Source organism: Elaeis guineensis, chromosome 14 (genome assembly GCF_000442705.2).
Source record: "Elaeis guineensis isolate ETL-2024a chromosome 14, EG11, whole genome shotgun sequence".
Taxonomy (NCBI): domain Eukaryota; kingdom Viridiplantae; phylum Streptophyta; class Magnoliopsida; order Arecales; family Arecaceae; genus Elaeis; species Elaeis guineensis.
Window position 1 is genome coordinate 64,075,960 of NC_026006.2, and position 17,344 is coordinate 64,093,303.

Below are 17,344 nucleotides of genomic sequence, written 5' to 3' on the forward strand. Positions count from 1 at the left end.
AAGAACAGGAAAGACTTCAAAAGCTTTCAGCATTCGAGGCGAAACCCTCTATTACAGGAGAAAATGATGAACACAAAAGCAGAAGATCCAAATGAAAGTGATATTATATATATATAACCCTTCAACGGTCCAAATGAAGTTATTCAAATCAAGGCTTCTTCAGATTTCAACATGTAGCTATATTAAAATTGACTATTGATCAGACGGTTCGATACATCTACCTTCAGATCATACCACCTCATCATTATCTGCGTGAATGGCTCAGAGCCAATGATATCTGAACACGTGGCTGAAATCAACTAGTCAAAATCAAATCAATCGAATTTACTAGATGCCAGACTATCTTCTCGAAATGACACCCCAATAATGATCTCACGGTTATCGAAACCACAAAATGATTGGAGATCCTTCGTTTTTCAAAGAAATCATTAATGTCTGCAGTCGAATCGGGACTTGAGATAATACGTGGCAATTCCCTTCATCCAATGTATCAAACCACATGCCAATCCATATGTTAGGCTATCTTGGACTTAGGAGTGGGAGGCAATTGTTGGGATAATTTAGCTGACTCTCCTGATTCTGACATTCAATCGGCTTGATAAGCACGAATCACTGACTGTCAATCGATTAATCGACCAACAGTCGGTTATTCTCAACTTCTCTGGCAAACTCTGACTATGACGACTCTTTTTGATTTCAAACTGATAACCATCGACATATCAGAGTTGTCGATCGATGGTCATTTGGACTTCCACAATTATCGACATATAGTCGACATATTCAAACATCGACATACAGTAAACACATTAGAAACTGCCAACGCAGAAAGCGCATAATGGCTAGAACATGATCAGTGATGGGTATAACCGTCCATCTCACAATCACATAGTACCGGAATAAGTAGGACTCATGTCTCTAATCATTACAAACGGTTACCAATAACTCATCTATAAGAGGAGGTAAATGAATAGTATTTGTGTAAGAATAATTCAGGACTGATACTCTGCTATTTTGAATATTCTATCTGTTATTCACTACTCTCTACTGATTTAAGTATCGGAGGGTCTCCGTTGAATATAATTTCGATCAGTGCGAATTTTTTTTTGTAGGTGCTTTTCTCTGATGATGAAAATAATAGAGGATTGGCCGCAACACATCTAAATATTTTCATACTTTGCAGTGGCAAAATACTCATATATCGAACCATCATTTTTTTATGTCCAGTTAGGGAGCAATGAACTCTTCAATTTAGCAACTTCACGTTACTACGGGATATGTTGCTTTGAGATATAGGAAATAATACAAAATAAAAAGAAAGTGCATACTCTATTGAATTTTTGATGCTGATGGAACAGTAGCAATGAGATAAGAGAGAGAATAATATATCAGCTTAGGTTGAAAGAAGTTTCTACATGTAAAAATTACAATGACAAGCCCATCAAAATGATGAAATTTGTCGTATTCTATCCATTCTATTGGAAACAACATCTAAAATAATAAAAAAACACAAAATATACAAAAAATAAAAGAAAGAGGAATGTATTTAAGGTATAATAATTCCAATATGGAGTATCATTTGTGATTGCAAAAACTACAGCATTAAATTTTTATGGAAAATCGAATGTTATAAACATTAAAATATGGCATGAGAGGAATCTTAGAGGAGAACAATTTTTGGAAAGTTTGAAAGGGACAAATTTGAAATGCTTTAGTAATGCTATGTGTTCAAATGGTCAAGGCACCGTCGGACACCCCTAATCAAAGAGCCGGTCCGTCTGAAAAAGATGTGTCCTTGCCCAGATCTGGCCGGACCTCCCCCCTCCGATGCCTCGCACCGAGCCATGGTACTCGTGCCCGCTCGCCTCGCAGGGCTCGCTTTCCTCCCAAAACCACGTGCGCCTCTAGACCCCACCCCTCTCTTGTTTTAACCGCCGGCGCACCGTACCATGCCCTTCCCTTCTCCGTCAGGTCTCTGCTGCCCTAACGACCTTCTCCTCCCCTCTAAAACCCCAAAATTTTCAGCCCAACTATTTTTTAATATTGTTTAGAATAAGATGATGGGTCCGGAGACCCACCTTGGGTTCGGATCGCCGCCACGGGAGAAGATGGAGAGCCTTGTCCTCTCCGACGTCGCCTCCGACTACCGCAGTGCCATGTCGTCTTCCCTCTCTGCCGTCGTCGACGGCTGCGATCCCCTCCTCTCTCTCCCTTCCCCCCTCTCCACCTCCGCCGCCGCCTCCTCCTCCTCCTCCTTCGTCGATCCCCCCTCCTACGCTGACGTCGTCTTCAGCCCCCTCGACAGCCAGAACGGCGCCGCCCCCGACCGCCCTTCTCTCCGCCGCGACTCCTCTTCACCCAGATCCGACCGCGCCGCCGCCTCCGAGTACGCTAAGATCACCGTCTCGGATCCGCAGAAGGAGCAGGACGCCGTCAACTCGCTCGTTCCCGGGGGTGGCACCTATGTGACCTACCTCATCACCTCGAGGACTCGCGCCGGCGGTGCGGAGTTCCGCGTCCGGCGGCGGTTCCGCGACGTGGTGACCCTCGCCGACCGTCTCGCCGAGGCCTACCGGGGTTACTTCATCCAGCCGCGGCCCGACAAGAACGTGGTGGAGAGCCAGGTGATGCAGAAGCACGAGTTCGTCGAGCAGCGCCGATCCGCTATTGAGAAGTACCTGTGGAGGTTGTCTGTGCACCCGGTGATCGGGAAGAGCGAGGAGCTTCGGGCCTTCCTGCAGGCCCAGGGGAAGCTGCCGCTGCCCACAAGCACGGACGTGGCCTCGAGGATGCTGGACGGGGCAGTGAGGCTGCCGAAGCAGCTGTTCGGGGAGGGACCGGCGGGGTACGTCACACCGCAGGACGCGGTGCAGCCAGCGAAGGGGGGAAGGGACCTGCTGAGGATATTCAAGGAGCTCAAGCAGTCAGTGGCTAATGATTGGGGAGTGGCGAAGCCTCCGGTGGTCGAGGAGGACAAGGAGTTCTTGGAGAGGAAAGAGAAGATGCAGGATCTAGAGCAGCAGCTCAGCATGGCCTCTCAGCAGGTGGGTAGTAATTACGATTCCCGATTGAAATCGTACCCTAATTTATTCCATCTTGTTATGGCCTAATTTGGATCAAAATTGCAAATTTGGATGGACTAGTTTCAGTGGGATAATGTTGGGGGCCATGATATTTTGCTTAATTGTATTTAAGTTCAACGGATCTTGGGAGCATCTTGAATGTCAAGTGGAGAAGTATAACACATATCTGATATACATTCATTCCGGGAAACATAATAATAATTTCAAAGTTGGTAATTTGGTGGAAGGTGAAAATAGTTAAGCTCATCACTTGCAAGTGCATTGTGGATACCTAGCTGTAAGACTTGAGATTGTATTGAAAAAATGTTATGGTAGTTCTCCCATGGAGGCTTTTCTAATGAATTCTGTACCGCAAAACCCTGAAGAATGATCACACTATCATTAGAAGAGAGATATAGTCTGACCAAAAATAATCAAATTTGGAAAGGAAATGATAGAATGCTATTATTTCTTTAGCCATAGAATAGTTTCATGAGATGTTGGAGAGTAACTAGTGTTGATATTCTTAAGGATACATGTCTTTGTGTTCAACATGTTTTTCCTTTTTCCCTTCAAATACTTTTCTATTTTTCAATGGATCTGTTTCATTACAAATCATTAGTCTACCTTCTTTTGTTTTACATTATTTTTTGTTTTGAATTATCCCTTTGTTCTTTCATGTTTATATCTTTCTCAAGCATGACATTTTTTTGTATGTGGATAGAGAGAATGCATCAGCAAGCAGCAAGCAATGTTTCCATTAAGTTGAATTTTTTTTGCTTTTTTATGCAGGCTGAAGTGCTTGTTAAAGCTCAACAAGATATCGGGGAAACAATGGGACAGTTGGGATTGGCATTCATCAAATTGACTAAGTTTGAGACTGAGGAAGCCATATATAATTCTCAGAGAGTACGAGCTACTGATGCCAAATGTCTAGCAACTGCTGCTGTAAAAGCAAGTAGATTATATCGAGAATTAAATGCTCAAACAGTGAAACATCTGGTAATAACTGAATGATTACAGCATGAAATTTTGATATTGGTAAAGGTTAAAGGTCTTCAGCAGGGCTTTTTTTCTGATTATTTATTTAGGTCTCTGAAAAATGCTTTATGGCAGGACACTCTGCATGAATATCTAGGTCTGATGCTAGCAGTTCAAGGTGCATTCTCTGATCGGGCCAGTGCATTATTGACTGTACAAACACTAATGTCAGATTTGACTTCGTTGCACACAAGGATTGATAAACTTGAAGCTGCATCCTCGAAGATATTTGGTGGTGACAGATCAAGAATGCGAAAAGTGGAGGAGCTGAAAGAAACAATAAGAGTTACTGAAGATGCTAAATGCTGTGCATTAAGAGAGTACGAAAGGATCAAGGTAATGTTTTCAGTCTGTCACATAAAACCCAGAGCAAGGTACAGCGATCCTATTCTTGGCAGAAGAAATTGTGTTACTTCTACCAAGTTTTTCAGTTGTCTTTTACCTATTTTTTAAACTAATTAATTGTAGTTTATGAACTTCAGAGTAATTTTCCCCTTTGTTGGATATATTGGCAGGCTTTAGAAAGTAAGAATTTGCGAATAAATTTAGAAATGACCATAAAGATAGCCATCTAGCCTTTTCCCAACTATTTGGGGTTGGCTTTCTAGATCCTCGTTCACCAAGTTTTCCTATTTAGGGCCACACTTGATGTTACTCCAAGCTTCTCCATGTCTTTCCTCACAATCTGCATTGATGTTATCTCAAGTCTTTCACCCTTTTTCCTACAACCTTCAATGCAAACTAAAATACATCTCCTTACCAAAGCTGTTTAATATTTATGTAATTGTATGGATAATGCATAACTAAGAAAACGTGTGGGAAATCATTTATGAATTTTGGTTTCTGCATTTGAGGAACTCATTTATGAAACTTCTCTAATATTACTGTGCTAGATGACTAACACTTTCAGTTATCTTATGGGGACCAGTCATCTGTGCAAAGAATTAGATGACTAGCATTATCTAATGCCCGAATAATTTACTCATATCAGTACATGCAGCTAAGGTATGAGTTACATTTAACTGCCAGAGGGTGCTGAACCATGACAACATTAAGTTCCATGTAGCCTTGTTTGAAGTATTCGGGGATTGCTTAATGGAATCTTAATTTCATAAATTTCATCTTCTTAAATTAATATTTCTTTCATAGTTTTCAATTCCTTTTGTCATTCATTGTGAGCCCAATCTCAACCTGCATCCTTCCTAGCACATGGTTGGTGTTGGAAGTGCTTGTAAAAATATGTAAAATGAGTCAAACATAATACATCTTCTCAAGAGTCATATTATCATGTTTTACATGTCTCATAAATGAATAATCTGAATTGATGCTGGCTTCTTCTACATCTAAGTGAAAAAGCTGCACTTATTTGTTCACATTACAATTCAATTCTTACAGATCACTTACAGCTGTAAAACACTTATTGTCCTTCTTTTTTGATTTTGCATTGCTGCAGTGACAATGCTATAAATTAACACATTTGACTAGTTTGTTGTTGACATGCTAGTGGTTCACAATGCTTTACTGTAACCTGGTATGCTGTTATAACTTTTCTTTGTCTAAGTTCTTTGTCACCTTTTCATCATTCTGGATAATTGAAAGGATGAAAGAATTTGTTTTAACAATCAGTTGGTCATTATTCTATATGTTAATTACATTAACCCTTATAAACATGCAATTCATAATATTATGTAAACTGTTAATATAGTAGCCTTACAGGTAACCTTGTGCTACTGTAAAGTTTATGCAAAAATGTTAGGAAAAAACAATACAAGTTGCATTATTATCAGATGCCCAGCTGGTTAATGAATGCAAATCATCTTTGTGGGCATGCAAGGTACCAAAATCAGCTATAAGTAAAAGCCTGTCTCTAGTAATTTACTAGCCTGCCAAACTGTAGCAGCAACCCACCCAGTAAATGTGATTGTTGTTCTCATTACGACTACCACAAATTGGTAGTGCATCTAATCATCTTATATTTTAAAGGATTTATTCTTTCTCTGTAAGTTGAAAGGCTTTCAATTTAAAAAAAAAAATCTTATGAATTATTATTCCACAAAATTCTAGGTTGCTTCGGAATACATTTCATTATCATGACCAATTTGGCCATCGTTTCATCGTTCAGACTACTTTTTATCCTATTCTGAGTAGTGTATATCTTGAATAGACATAAATTTCTATGATCTTATTTATAGAAAATATTTGAGTTTGTAAACAAGCACTCCATCTTTATAAGTAAATTTTGTGCTTGAAGTTTGAATGTTCTATAATAAGCCTTTTCTTGAAATAGTATGTGAAATTGTTTTGAAGCAAAGATTCAGGTCCCAGTGGGATGTCTCGTGGGATATCGGGATGGGATACCATCCCATGTGTTGGGACAAGACCATCCCACTAGCATCCCAACTGCCCAACGTCCCAATTGGGACGTTTTGGGACATCCTTTGTCCCAAGTGTCAAGATGGGGTGGGACGATAGCGCATCCCGTTCCATGAAAAATTTGGGACAGCCTCGTCTCACGAGATTTAAAACCTTGATTTGAATATTGTTGTTGGTAAGACTATACATATAACTGGTCTATTCTTGCTCTCTTCCTCCTTTTTCATCTCTTCTAATTACTCCGGTGTTGGAAATTGGCGACACTTTAGGGAGCTTGATTATAATTGCATGAATATGGTTTTCTTGAAGTGGTGATCCTAGTATCTGATAAAATTATGGTCTACTTTGACAATAGAATCTCTCTTGTTCATGCTACAAAAATTTCCGTTCACCTGTTTCATAAAGCTGAGTCTTATATCATCATCATTGTAGTTCATCTGTCATCATGCATCACTTTTTGGTTAGTTTTGCAATCACCTTTGTGGATCAATTCAAATTCAGATGCATTCTTGTACAGCTCTCACTCTTTGAATTTCCTGACATTAGCCGTACATACATTCCTCTGGAAGTTAAATTCAACTATATGTCTTAGTGAAGCTTATTGGCTAGCAGGTCTTTTCTTGGTTATGAGTCATATTAAATGTTGACCTGATGTCCCTGGTGTAGCAGCAGCATTCATGCTGCCGCCTCACAAATTTCAAAAGAAAATAATCTAGCAATGAACGGCTCTGATTAAAGATTTTTCTTTGTTTGTTCTAAATATGTTTAACATGCTAAGAGATAAAAAGAGGGAGTGGATGGATTTTGGAGAGTTATGTAGCAACCATTTTCTAGAAATATTAAACAGGTTTCCATGTTGAGACTCCAAGTAACAGATTATATAGCATAGGAATTCCAAGAAAGATATTATGATAAAAGAGATAATGTTTCTTTCCTCATGTGATTGTCACATGAGGAGACTATAGAATGTACAATGGATGACCGAGAGAGTCAAGATTTCCTATTATATATTTGTTTCAGCTGAATGGGGTATCGTTTTTTGAAAGTCTCACCTTTTATTTAGAAAGTTAATAAAAAATTTTTCAGAATATTGTTTAAGATAGCTCAATAGTAGCTTGTTTTCATACATTATTTTAAAAATCTTAAATTTAGGATATTTTGTACTTTCTTTTTTATGATTATGAATACTTTTATATTTCAACATAAACAGGAATCCTATTTGCTTTGGCTTTGTTGATCCTTCTCTGCAGTTGCTTCTCACCTGATAAGTTTGTCCAAAGGAATGTACATTGAAATATCAAATCCATGTATTTCTACTAACTTATGTTAGAATTATGATTATATGGACTGAGGATTATGATTGAACTTGGAGATGCAGATCTCTCATACAGTTATTAACATTAATGCAGGAAAATAACCGGAGTGAACTCGAGAGATTAGACAGAGAAAGGCATGATGATTTTCTAAGTATGCTGAAGGGTTTTGTAATAAATCAGGTACTACTTTTTGCTTGATGGTTTTAAAGCATTAGATGTTCAACTATCAATTATATGCAGTGAAGTAGCATTCATCTTCTTTTAACTGTGGTGATGGTTAGAGGATGCATGCATTCAACTTTTAGTTTCTTTTCACCCAATTATACTTAAGTTTCTGCAGCCTCCAAACATTTCAAGAACAATATATAAAATAGCTCTTTTGAAATCTAAAAGGTTTTATCTTACTTTCAAAGAAGGAAGTAAAAGTGTAAGGTGCTACATCTGCTAAGTAATCAGTCATTTTTATATGGGCCAGTCTTATAGTGTTTGATGGTTACCAATGACCGTAGAAACTCTCATATGACTTGCAAAATGAGAATTGAAAACTGGTGGTGGGGCGTTGGTTACAAAAATCGACAGAAACTTACAAAAGGTAGATTGGTCCTTGTAGAGGGATTATGCTTGTTAAGTTATTTCTGTTTAAGGTTTTCCTTTTATTTTGAGTATGTTGCCTGTTAGTGTTAGCATGAGAACTTAAAAGTATAAGATGTAGAAGTTCATTTTCGTGAAGACCCATGTGAGCATGTGTTTAATCCCGCTTTAGCTGCTTATATGGGGCTAAGGAACCCAAATAACTGCTTTCGGCCTTTTTAGGTTTTGGGTTGTGACAAATGGTATCAGAGTGGATCTAGAGGACATAGCAGCATGAGCCTATTTGGATTGACCGTTAGCTGATCATGGTGTTTGTGATTGGATTTGAATGGATTTAGACTCTTAGCTTGGTGAAGATATCGAGATTTAAACAGAAAGAGTATGTGCATACCTGGGTGGGCATGTGCTTAGTCCGATATCAGCTGTACACCGGGTAGATCTTGAATACTTATACTGGGTAAGGAATCTAAATAATATTTTTTGACTAGCTTTTTGAGTGGGCTCTTGAGCTGTTACAATTTTAAGATGATCTTCTATGTTCTATCTTTTAAGGGTCATCGAACAAATATTACTGGGGTAAAATGTTATAAGCTTGCAAGATGTGCTAAATCTCTTCTTTAATGGCCTTGTTCAGTATCATTGAATATGTGCTCCTTCACTGGTTATATTGGGTGCATAGGGATGCTCTTTCAGGAGATTGAATCTTTCTTAAACTATGATCCTGTGGAAGAAATTTTGTTAAGTAAAACTGGTGTCAAAACTTTACACATTAATTGCAGTTTAGAAGGTCACTTAACAGGACATGATGGTTTTGTTTCTAAGGTCATAATTCTACAACCTGTTCCATTTTTGTTTCATCCTTCTTTCTTACGAATAATGTAATGGGTAATCTGCTTTTAGGGCATATGATGCTGTGAATGTTTTCAGAACAATCAATGCATTATGGAATCATAAAGAAGTGTACCAAGGTTTCTGCTATCCTGTCAATCAGATTTTGTTTCTATCTGTTACTGATCACCTTTTTCTCTCACGGTACTTCCAGGAAATCCGAAATAAGTAACAGCTAAGTCGTAAAGTTGAAGGAAATCTAGGACCTTTGGTGCTTCTTTCAGTATCGCTTAAACAACTTAAAGTTTTCTCCACATGATACATGGTTCCTTGTTAGAATTATGTAGTATATTCTTGGTTTATGACTTGCATGGGGACTGCAATAGTCATTATGCGCACTTTTAACTATATGCTTCAACAAAGCTGCACTGAGCACATGATCATTGTGTATCCTTGGTCTCAACACTGTAATTGAACATGATATGGAAGGGTCGATCATCTAGTTGACATTTTCTATTATGAAGCTCTCTTTTTATCATGAACTTGTTTAATTTCTTGATGCTTATCTGGTACAAAACTTGGCCATTTGTAAGCACTTACACGTTGCATGTTGAACAGGCCGGTTATGCAGAGAAGATTGCAAATGTTTGGGCAGCGGTGGCAGAAGAAACAAGTGCATATGCTAGACAGTGATAAGACTTTTTTTGATGGAAAGCCAGTGATAAGACTTCAAAAGTAAATTGAGGTGTTTTTCTTGCCTGCCCTCCACCCACACGTGCATGTACACTATCAAGTAGGAAATAGAACCAACCACTTCATAATAAAAAGATTTTGTTGGAGTTATTTTATTTTATTTTATTCTATTACTTTTGGTGTATGGCTCCTTATCTTTTGGTTTTAAGTGGGACCCTTGATCTTGTTGGTCTCTGCGGGTTGCTGTTACAAGAAATGATTGTGACATACAAACTTTAACAATTGAAAGGAGTTATTGTCTCTTACCCAAAAAGGAGTTATTGTTGGCCCACAAAATTCCCTGGTGTCTGAACTCCATATCTTGGTGTTCTATGTTCTAACGTTTCACTGCTTATCTGAGTTTCCATGTTTCGGCGAGTTTCTCTGTTGTAACATTCAACTGATCTATGTTACCGTGTCTCTCTCCCAATCTTAACCGTGTCTTTGTAGCTGTCTTTTTGTGTGATGGACTCTATTAGTGGGTCATAAAAACTAGCACCCTGCTGAAAATTTATTAGCAGAAGATTATCTGCTTCTGAAGAGAACTTTTTCACGCTTTATAAAACTCTCGTGTTGAAGAATTATGAAGAATTTAAGATCTGAATGAGTTGTTATTTGAAATTATCTTCGGATGTAAACCTGAGGTTGAGAAACGCATAGTGTAGGTGCTCCTTTATGTTTCTCCCTTTCTTCTCGGGTTGATGTTATATGTCTTCAATGTATCTTCCATTTAATATCAACTAGATAATATCCATTTAACATCAGCTAGACAATGTGGAAGGTTTAAAACGGATATGGAGATATACAAGGTTTGGATGAGGGACACGAGGCAGCATTTATTTTTTCACAACCGGAGCAAAGATAAAGCTAAAGTGATGAATTATTTGCACGATATTTTCTTAGCAGATGTAATTCTCAAAGAAGAATTTGAAACCGAAACACTGTTGTGGATGTTATAGCTGGAATCCAAATCTCGAGCAAACTACCTTCCAGTGCCATCACATCATTCAATTGCATCCAAAACAATCTATGGCACGTCAGTCAATTGCACCAAAATCAATCTATAGAAGGAAACAAGGACGTGACTATGTCCATTGACTTACTAATAGGTATATATTTCCCGAAATCTAATTTTCTTGCTATTAAATTAATGCAATCACTCCAGCATCATCTTATGATAAAGAGAGCAGCACCGCAAAAATTAATAAGAATAACAAATAATTGTCCTAAACATCAAACTTATGTACAGGATCTAACATTTAAACCCAATACCTAGCTAACCATCGACCAGAACCTAATCAAGAACAAAAGAATTCAGAATACCCTCCTAGAAGTCACCAGTACCAGATGTCAACCAACCAAACTAATCACCGGTTTCAGACGCTTCAACAGCGGTGGCGCCACCACCTTCTTCCATGGACGAGCCCGCAGCAGCAGCCAATTCCGGTTTGATCTGCTCCAGTTGCTGCAGGACTTGCTGAACCTCCGGCCGAGCAGCCGGAGAAGGATCCACGCAATGCAGTGCCAGCTTCAACGTATTGAGCAATTCATCCCCGGTCGTCGTCCCGGCCTCCGCATCTCTCATCAGCTCCAGATCAAACACCTCGTTCGTCCACTCCTCCTTCACGATCGACGCCACCCACTGAGGTAAATCCATGCCATTCGTCGTCTCTCCTGGGGACTTTCCCGTCAGCAGCTCCAGCATGATCACTCCGAGGCTGTAGACGTCCGTCTTCGTGTTGGCCTTCTTCAGCTTTGACAGCTCGGGAGCGCGGTAGCCGAGTGCACCGGCGGTGGCAATCACACTGGAGCTGGCGGCACCGGTCATGAGGCGGGATAGGCCAAAATCGGCGATCTTGGCGTTTGTGTTCTCGTCCAGTAGGATGTTGGTGCTCGTTATGTTGCCATGGATCATCTTCATGTCGACATGAAGGTGGCAGAGGCCGCGCGCTACGGCCATGGCTACGTTCATCCTCGTCGGCCAATCGATCCTTATGTCGGGGCCCCGAGCTGCAGATTGCCAACATAAATAGCATGATATATCAATCAGTGATCAAGCCCTTCATCTCAGAACTACTTTTCTTCATGGAAGTTGACACAAAACTAACTTTTCATGGGAAGTTCTAGAGATAATACGACTTATAAGTTTTGAGTTTGGATTGCTGACTTCAATTAAATGTGTGAAAAGAACTACTTTTCTCCATGGAATTTGATACAAAACTAACTTTTCATGTGAAGTTCTAGAGATAATACAACTTATAAGTTTTGAGTTTGGATTGCTGACTTCAATCAAATGTGTGAAAAGAACTACTTTTCTTCAAGGAATCTGACACAAAACTAACTTTTCATGTGAAGTTCTAGAGATAACACAACTTATAAGTTTTGAGTTTGGATTGCCGGCTTCAATCAAATGTGTGAAAGGAGAAGTACTATCTAGGCTAAAAGAAACGAAAACAATTTAAGGTAGTCTCATATGATAGAAGAAAAAGACGCAAAGCGGTAAACTTGTAATTAGAGATCAAAAGCATGAGGTAATTTCATGGTTAGCAATACAATGCGGTAATCTATTAGCAAGTGGAGAAAGGAAAAGAATCAAAATTCATTTGCCAAGATACTTAGAAGGACAAGGTGGCCAAGGACCAGCTCCACAAGAGGGAGGTAGGAAGTGGCAAATGAAATTTGTACCTAAGAAGAGCTTACCATGTAGAAAAGCTGCAAGGCTTCCCTTGGGCATGTAGTCAAATACCAGCAGCTTCTCCCCTTTGGGCCCCAGATAATAAGCTTTGAGACCCAAAAGATTCGGATGCCGGATCTTCCCGAGTACGCTCACCTCCGCTTCGAAGTCCCTCTGATGCTTTACCATCTTCTCCCTTAGCCTTTTCACCGCGACGTGGCTCCCGTCCTCCAGCGTCGCCTTGTAGACCGTCCCATAAGTACTCTTTCCCATGATCTCCGCCGTCGCACACAGGAGGTCGTCAGCCGTGAACGCCAACGGCCCATCGAAGTGGACCAGCTTCCCCCCGGCGTCCCCTCCTGCCTCCGCTTCACCTCCCGTCGCCGGCCCCGGCTTCTCGCCTCTCCCAGCTGCCGCTCCGGCGCCGGCTGTGCTCTTATCACTCGCGGCAGCAGCCCTTCTTCCGACCAAGCAGCAGAGAAGAGCACAGGAGAGTAGAAATAGAAACAATAGAACAATCCCTGCAGCTATGAGAATAATATCCTTGGTGCTCAGTTTTCGGTGATGGGACACCGTCGAGATCGTTGGAGAAGGAACATGTGGATGAGGGGGTGATGGACATGGGACCAAAATGCTGTACCCACAGAGCAGAATGTTTCCCCTGAAAGAGCTGGAGTTGAACTTCTCGGAGAGGAGAACCGGCACCGGACCGGATAAGTTGTTATTGGAGACATTGAAAGCGGTGAGGTTGGCTAGAAGATCAAGGGAGGCAGGAATCGGTCCAGTGAGATTGTTCTCTGATAAGTCCAGCTGAGAGAGGCTAGAAATATTCCCGAGCGTGGCCGGAATCTGACCATCGAATTGGTTCCTCTGAAGTGAGAGGACTGAAAGGTTCTTAAGCCTGTCAATGGTCTCTGGGATCCGATTCTCAAGGTGGTTGCTCTCAAGGTTGAGCTGAATTAATGAGGAAAGGTTGCAGAGAGATGGAGGGAAGCTTCCTCTGAGGGAGTTATGAGAAAGGTCTAAAGTTTGAAGCTTTGGAAGAGTCCCCATTTCTTCAGGTATGCTTCCATTGAGCTTATTGTTACTAAGAGTAACTTGTTCTAGCATTGGTAACTTACCGAGGGAAATGGGAATGCTTCCAGAAAAGAAGTTGTAATCTAGATTCAATATCTGAAGCTGATAGACTTTGTTAACTTCGTTTCCTCCCCAGCCATCAGGAATGGAAGCAGAAAGGTGGTTGTGTTGAAGGTGGAGGAATGTGAGGGTAGGGAGGCGAGTGACGCCGAGGGGGATCACTCCTGAGAGGTTGTTATAGCTAAGATTGAGCCTGTAGAGCCTTGTGGAGTTTGATATGGAAGAGGGGATACTTCCTGTGAGCAAATTGTTGCTAAGGTCAAGGGTCTGGAGCACGAGACAGTTACCAATGGAAGGTGGGATGGTGCCCGAGAAGCGGTTGTTAAAGAGATAGACGCCTCTGAGTTCACGAAGGAACCCGAGGGCCGAGGGGATTTGGCCACCAATGGAGTTGTCATGGAGGCTTAGCTTTCTTAATGCTGTGAGCTGGCCAACTTTCTCGGAGATGTGCCCACCCAGTCCCCTCCATGGTAGCTGGATGGCTATCACCTTCCCGCGGACGCATTTGATGCCCACCCAGGCGCCGGAGCAGGCATCGAGGCCGGTGCCGTTCCAGCTCCTGAGGAGCCCTCTGGGGTCATCCAATTCATGCTTGAAGGCTTGGAGGCCCTCGTAGTCGGCTTGCGTGATGACGACTCCATCCCAACCCCGGCAAGATACCGGGCTAATCAACATGAAGGGTAGAATGCCAAGGAGGGCCAACAGGCACTCCCATTGGAAGAGCTTTCCGAATGGGCTTCTCCTGGAGCTTTGGTACTTGATATTTCTATTCTCCCTACTTGAAATCTGGCATTGTCTTGCTTTGTTCTTCATCAAAAACAGCGAGAACTTAAAACGGTACTCGCCAAATCCATCGAACAAGCCATGGGATTTGTCCATGTCGAGGAAGAAGATGACTGGTCCAGGATGCTAGCTATTCCTTTCCCTTTCTTCTACTACTTTCTCCTATTGGAACGAAGTAGATGGAAGAGGGATGGAAGGAGAGAAGGGAGAGGGTTTTGGGTGGGGTGGGGGGGAGAGAGAGAGAGAGGAATGGGTTCAAACGAGGGAATCTTATTTTTTGGGGAGACAAACTAGGCATGGTCAGATGGTGTTGTTCAGAGAGCCATTTTTTTGTGGAAGCCAACGGCTAGTTTTCCGTGTGTCAACAGAGAGAAATGTAACGGGCCTGACCTTTCCGGTGGTGCAGCTCCAACGGCTATTTTCTCCATGGGTCCCACGGATCAGGAACGGCAACAACGGCCGATTTCCACTCTGTAATTAAAAGCGTCATTACTTTAACTCTGCTTGGTTAGCGGTACGAGGTAAAAATCCGCCATCCTTTTTAACTGTCCTAAACCTGCTTTCTTTCTTTTCTTTTCTCTATAACTGTAATTAGTTATGGAGACTCATGGTAAATGTAGGTGCTTTTACCTCCCGGTCTACATTTTTCCAACCCGTATCTGACCTCCTACCATAGAGTATGATTTTTAATCAGAAATTGAAAAATTTAAGTCCTTCCTTTGACATTTATTATTATTTTTATTAAAATAATTTTATTAAAAATTTAAAGAAAATATAATCATATTTTATTGTGTCCATAGAATTTATTATTTTTTAAAAAATATATGGATCCCATGTATCACATTGTACTATAGTAAAAATGATAGTTATTGCTGTTGAGATTTAATCTGATCCAAACGTCAAGTTAGCAAGGTTGCTGGAAAAATCGACTTGCCTGCTATCTCAATTGAAGGAGTCAGTTGAGTGTCATTGCACAGCTTCAAGATAAAAAAGATGGAAAAGACTGCACTCAAATGGTGGCTCTAATGCGGGATTCAATATAAAATAACAGACAAAGAAAGTCATTTGCTAAAGAGTGTTTCACGAGAGATCATTCGATGCTTAAGTCAAATTTAAATTTTAAGAAACAATAGAGATGTTATAAGAAGAATAGCAATATAATGGGATTAAAAGAGCACTTAAGGAATTCAAAGAATTTATCTAAGGATCCTTTAAGTGTGGTTTATACAGGCGAGAGCTAGTGTCCATTGCCAAGTAATCAGGCACACATATTGATTATTTTGGTAACAGATCGTGCATCTTGTTTAAGGATCGCACCCACATATCTCGCCTACGTGGATTGCTTGCATGTTGTGCGGTTAAGGAAACTGTTCCCATCATGGCCAAACTATCATCAATTGGAAAAAAAATATTTGAAATTTGAAGGACTTTTCATACGCCCCTATGGTCAGCCATATGGAAGGCTCTCATTAGTCAACTTACAATCATATGGTGAACTTATATTCGTCGATCTATCCATACCGGCTATAGTTAGATTCTAAACATATATCACTAATCGTGATTGATGGGGCTCTTGGAGGATGAGCCCTTCATTGTATTAGCTGGTTCGGTTGTCTAAGGTTCGGCCCCATCAAATGGTCCATGTTAAGGTTGCAGGGGATGCATCCCAAAGACAAGCCTCTCTTACGTGAGACAGGATCCTTTTCTGCCCTTTTCCAAAAAACCAATACCCAAAAGATAAATATATTATTTTTTCCCCTTGAGAATATCATCTCCCAAGGTCTATACGGAACAACCACGAAGTTAAGACCTGCCATGAGTGCCGTTGCTCCATTGACCATCTCAACCACTCCAAAGTTAAATCCCAACCCTCCAACTGTCACTTGTCCACCCTAGGTTACAAAATTTTCATTAAAGGTACGGAGATTTGCAGTCAGGATTTTTCTAATGATATATATTAATTAAGAGAAGCTCTGACCAACCTCTTACCGTATACCATATTCCCTACCTGGGCCAAAGTCCAGCTCCAGAGCAAATTGAGCCTAGCAGTTACTGTATAAGAATATCGAGTTAATAAAGTTAAAATGAGGATCGGTACCATGAATGGAAATTTCCTGCTCCCCGTCTAAAGTGACAAGGGGTCGTACCATTCAAACTTAAGTTTGGTGGCGTTATCACATTATATTTTTGGTGAAACTGCTAAATGATAGTAGTGATCTCGGTAATTACCTTCTGGTATGCTTCTATTATTCCTCCCGCTTTACACAAGACTTTAAGAGTGACAAAAAAAAAAAGAAAGTGTGTTATTAGATAAAATAAAAAATGAGAGATATTTGAATAGTAAAGTCTCACTGATTGATTGGATCATAGTCATTCATCAACACACTTTTCAAAGCACACTAGACAAGGAGCTACAACATTCTAGTAGTCTCTTTGCCCGGTAATTTACATTCATTTTTTTCTTAAGACAATTCACATTCATCATGTATCACAAAGAATTTAATAATAAATAAATTGATGTTTTAAAAAGGAAAAAAAAACCTGACCGCTGATATTTCAAGGAATCATATCAGTTATCAAAATATGTTTTTCAATTAAATCAGTCAAATGCTCTGGAGTAATGCTATAAGACTTCTGTTATGTCCACATGAATAGTTGTTCTCTGACCGTGGCAAAAGAGAATCAGTGCAGTTCATGAAATATGGCTATATATGAGGTTGGTTGATTATGGATTGCCAAATTAGCAATGGATTTGATAATTTTCTCTTTCTTTTTCTTTGCATGCATAATAGACCCCTAAAGGATTTTTG

The 17,344-nt window shown here is 40.4% G+C and overlaps 2 protein-coding genes across 4 annotated transcripts; one reads left to right on the forward strand and one right to left on the reverse strand.

Moving 5' to 3' along the window:
• Positions 1-1,755: 1,755 nt before the first annotated feature.
• Positions 1,756-10,061, forward strand: LOC105057167 (sorting nexin 2B). 3 transcript variants are annotated; one of them, XR_833946.4, is made up of 5 exons: positions 1,756-3,041; positions 3,852-4,061; positions 4,176-4,436; positions 7,684-7,780; positions 7,883-7,968. XR_833946.4 is itself a non-coding variant. In XM_010939658.4 (5 exons), the coding sequence occupies exons 1-5, from the start codon at positions 2,055-2,057 to the stop codon at positions 9,899-9,901; spliced, it is 1,620 nt and encodes a 539-aa protein (XP_010937960.1). In that variant the 5' UTR covers positions 1,758-2,054; the 3' UTR covers positions 9,902-10,061. The 3 variants fall into 3 exon arrangements, 2 of the variants coding, with proteins under 2 accessions (XP_073104535.1, XP_010937960.1); XM_010939658.4 differs by lacking the exon at positions 7,684-7,780 and adding an exon at positions 9,827-10,061 and having other exon boundaries at positions 1,758-3,041; positions 7,883-7,969; XM_073248434.1 differs by lacking the exon at positions 7,883-7,968 and having other exon boundaries at positions 7,684-7,781.
• A 140-nt stretch (positions 10,062-10,201) lies between these two features.
• Positions 10,202-14,758, reverse strand: LOC105057166 (probable leucine-rich repeat receptor-like protein kinase IMK3). The gene is made up of 2 exons (XM_010939657.4): positions 12,641-14,758; positions 10,202-11,950 (listed from the first exon to the last, which is right to left on the reverse strand). The coding sequence occupies exons 1-2, from the start codon at positions 14,628-14,630 to the stop codon at positions 11,304-11,306; spliced, it is 2,637 nt and encodes an 878-aa protein (XP_010937959.2). The 5' UTR covers positions 14,631-14,758; the 3' UTR covers positions 10,202-11,303.
• Between the last annotated feature and the right edge of the window lie 2,586 nt (positions 14,759-17,344).

Excerpts from the sequence above, each read along its gene's own strand:
- LOC105057167 (XM_010939658.4), top strand. The coding sequence starts at position 2,055 with ATGATGGGTCCGGAGACCCACCTTGGGTTCGGATCGCCGCCACGGGAG. Across the intron at positions 3,042-3,851 it reads TCAGCATGGCCTCTCAGCAG|GCTGAAGTGCTTGTTAAAGC; the intron begins GTGGGTAGTAAT and ends TTTTTTATGCAG. Across the intron at positions 4,062-4,175 it reads CTCAAACAGTGAAACATCTG|GACACTCTGCATGAATATCT; the intron begins GTAATAACTGAA and ends GCTTTATGGCAG.
- LOC105057166 (XM_010939657.4), bottom strand. The coding sequence starts at position 14,630 with ATGGACAAATCCCATGGCTTGTTCGATGGATTTGGCGAGTACCGTTTT. Across the intron at positions 11,951-12,640 it reads CCTTGCAGCTTTTCTACATG|CTCGGGGCCCCGACATAAGG; the intron begins GTAAGCTCTTCT and ends GGCAATCTGCAG.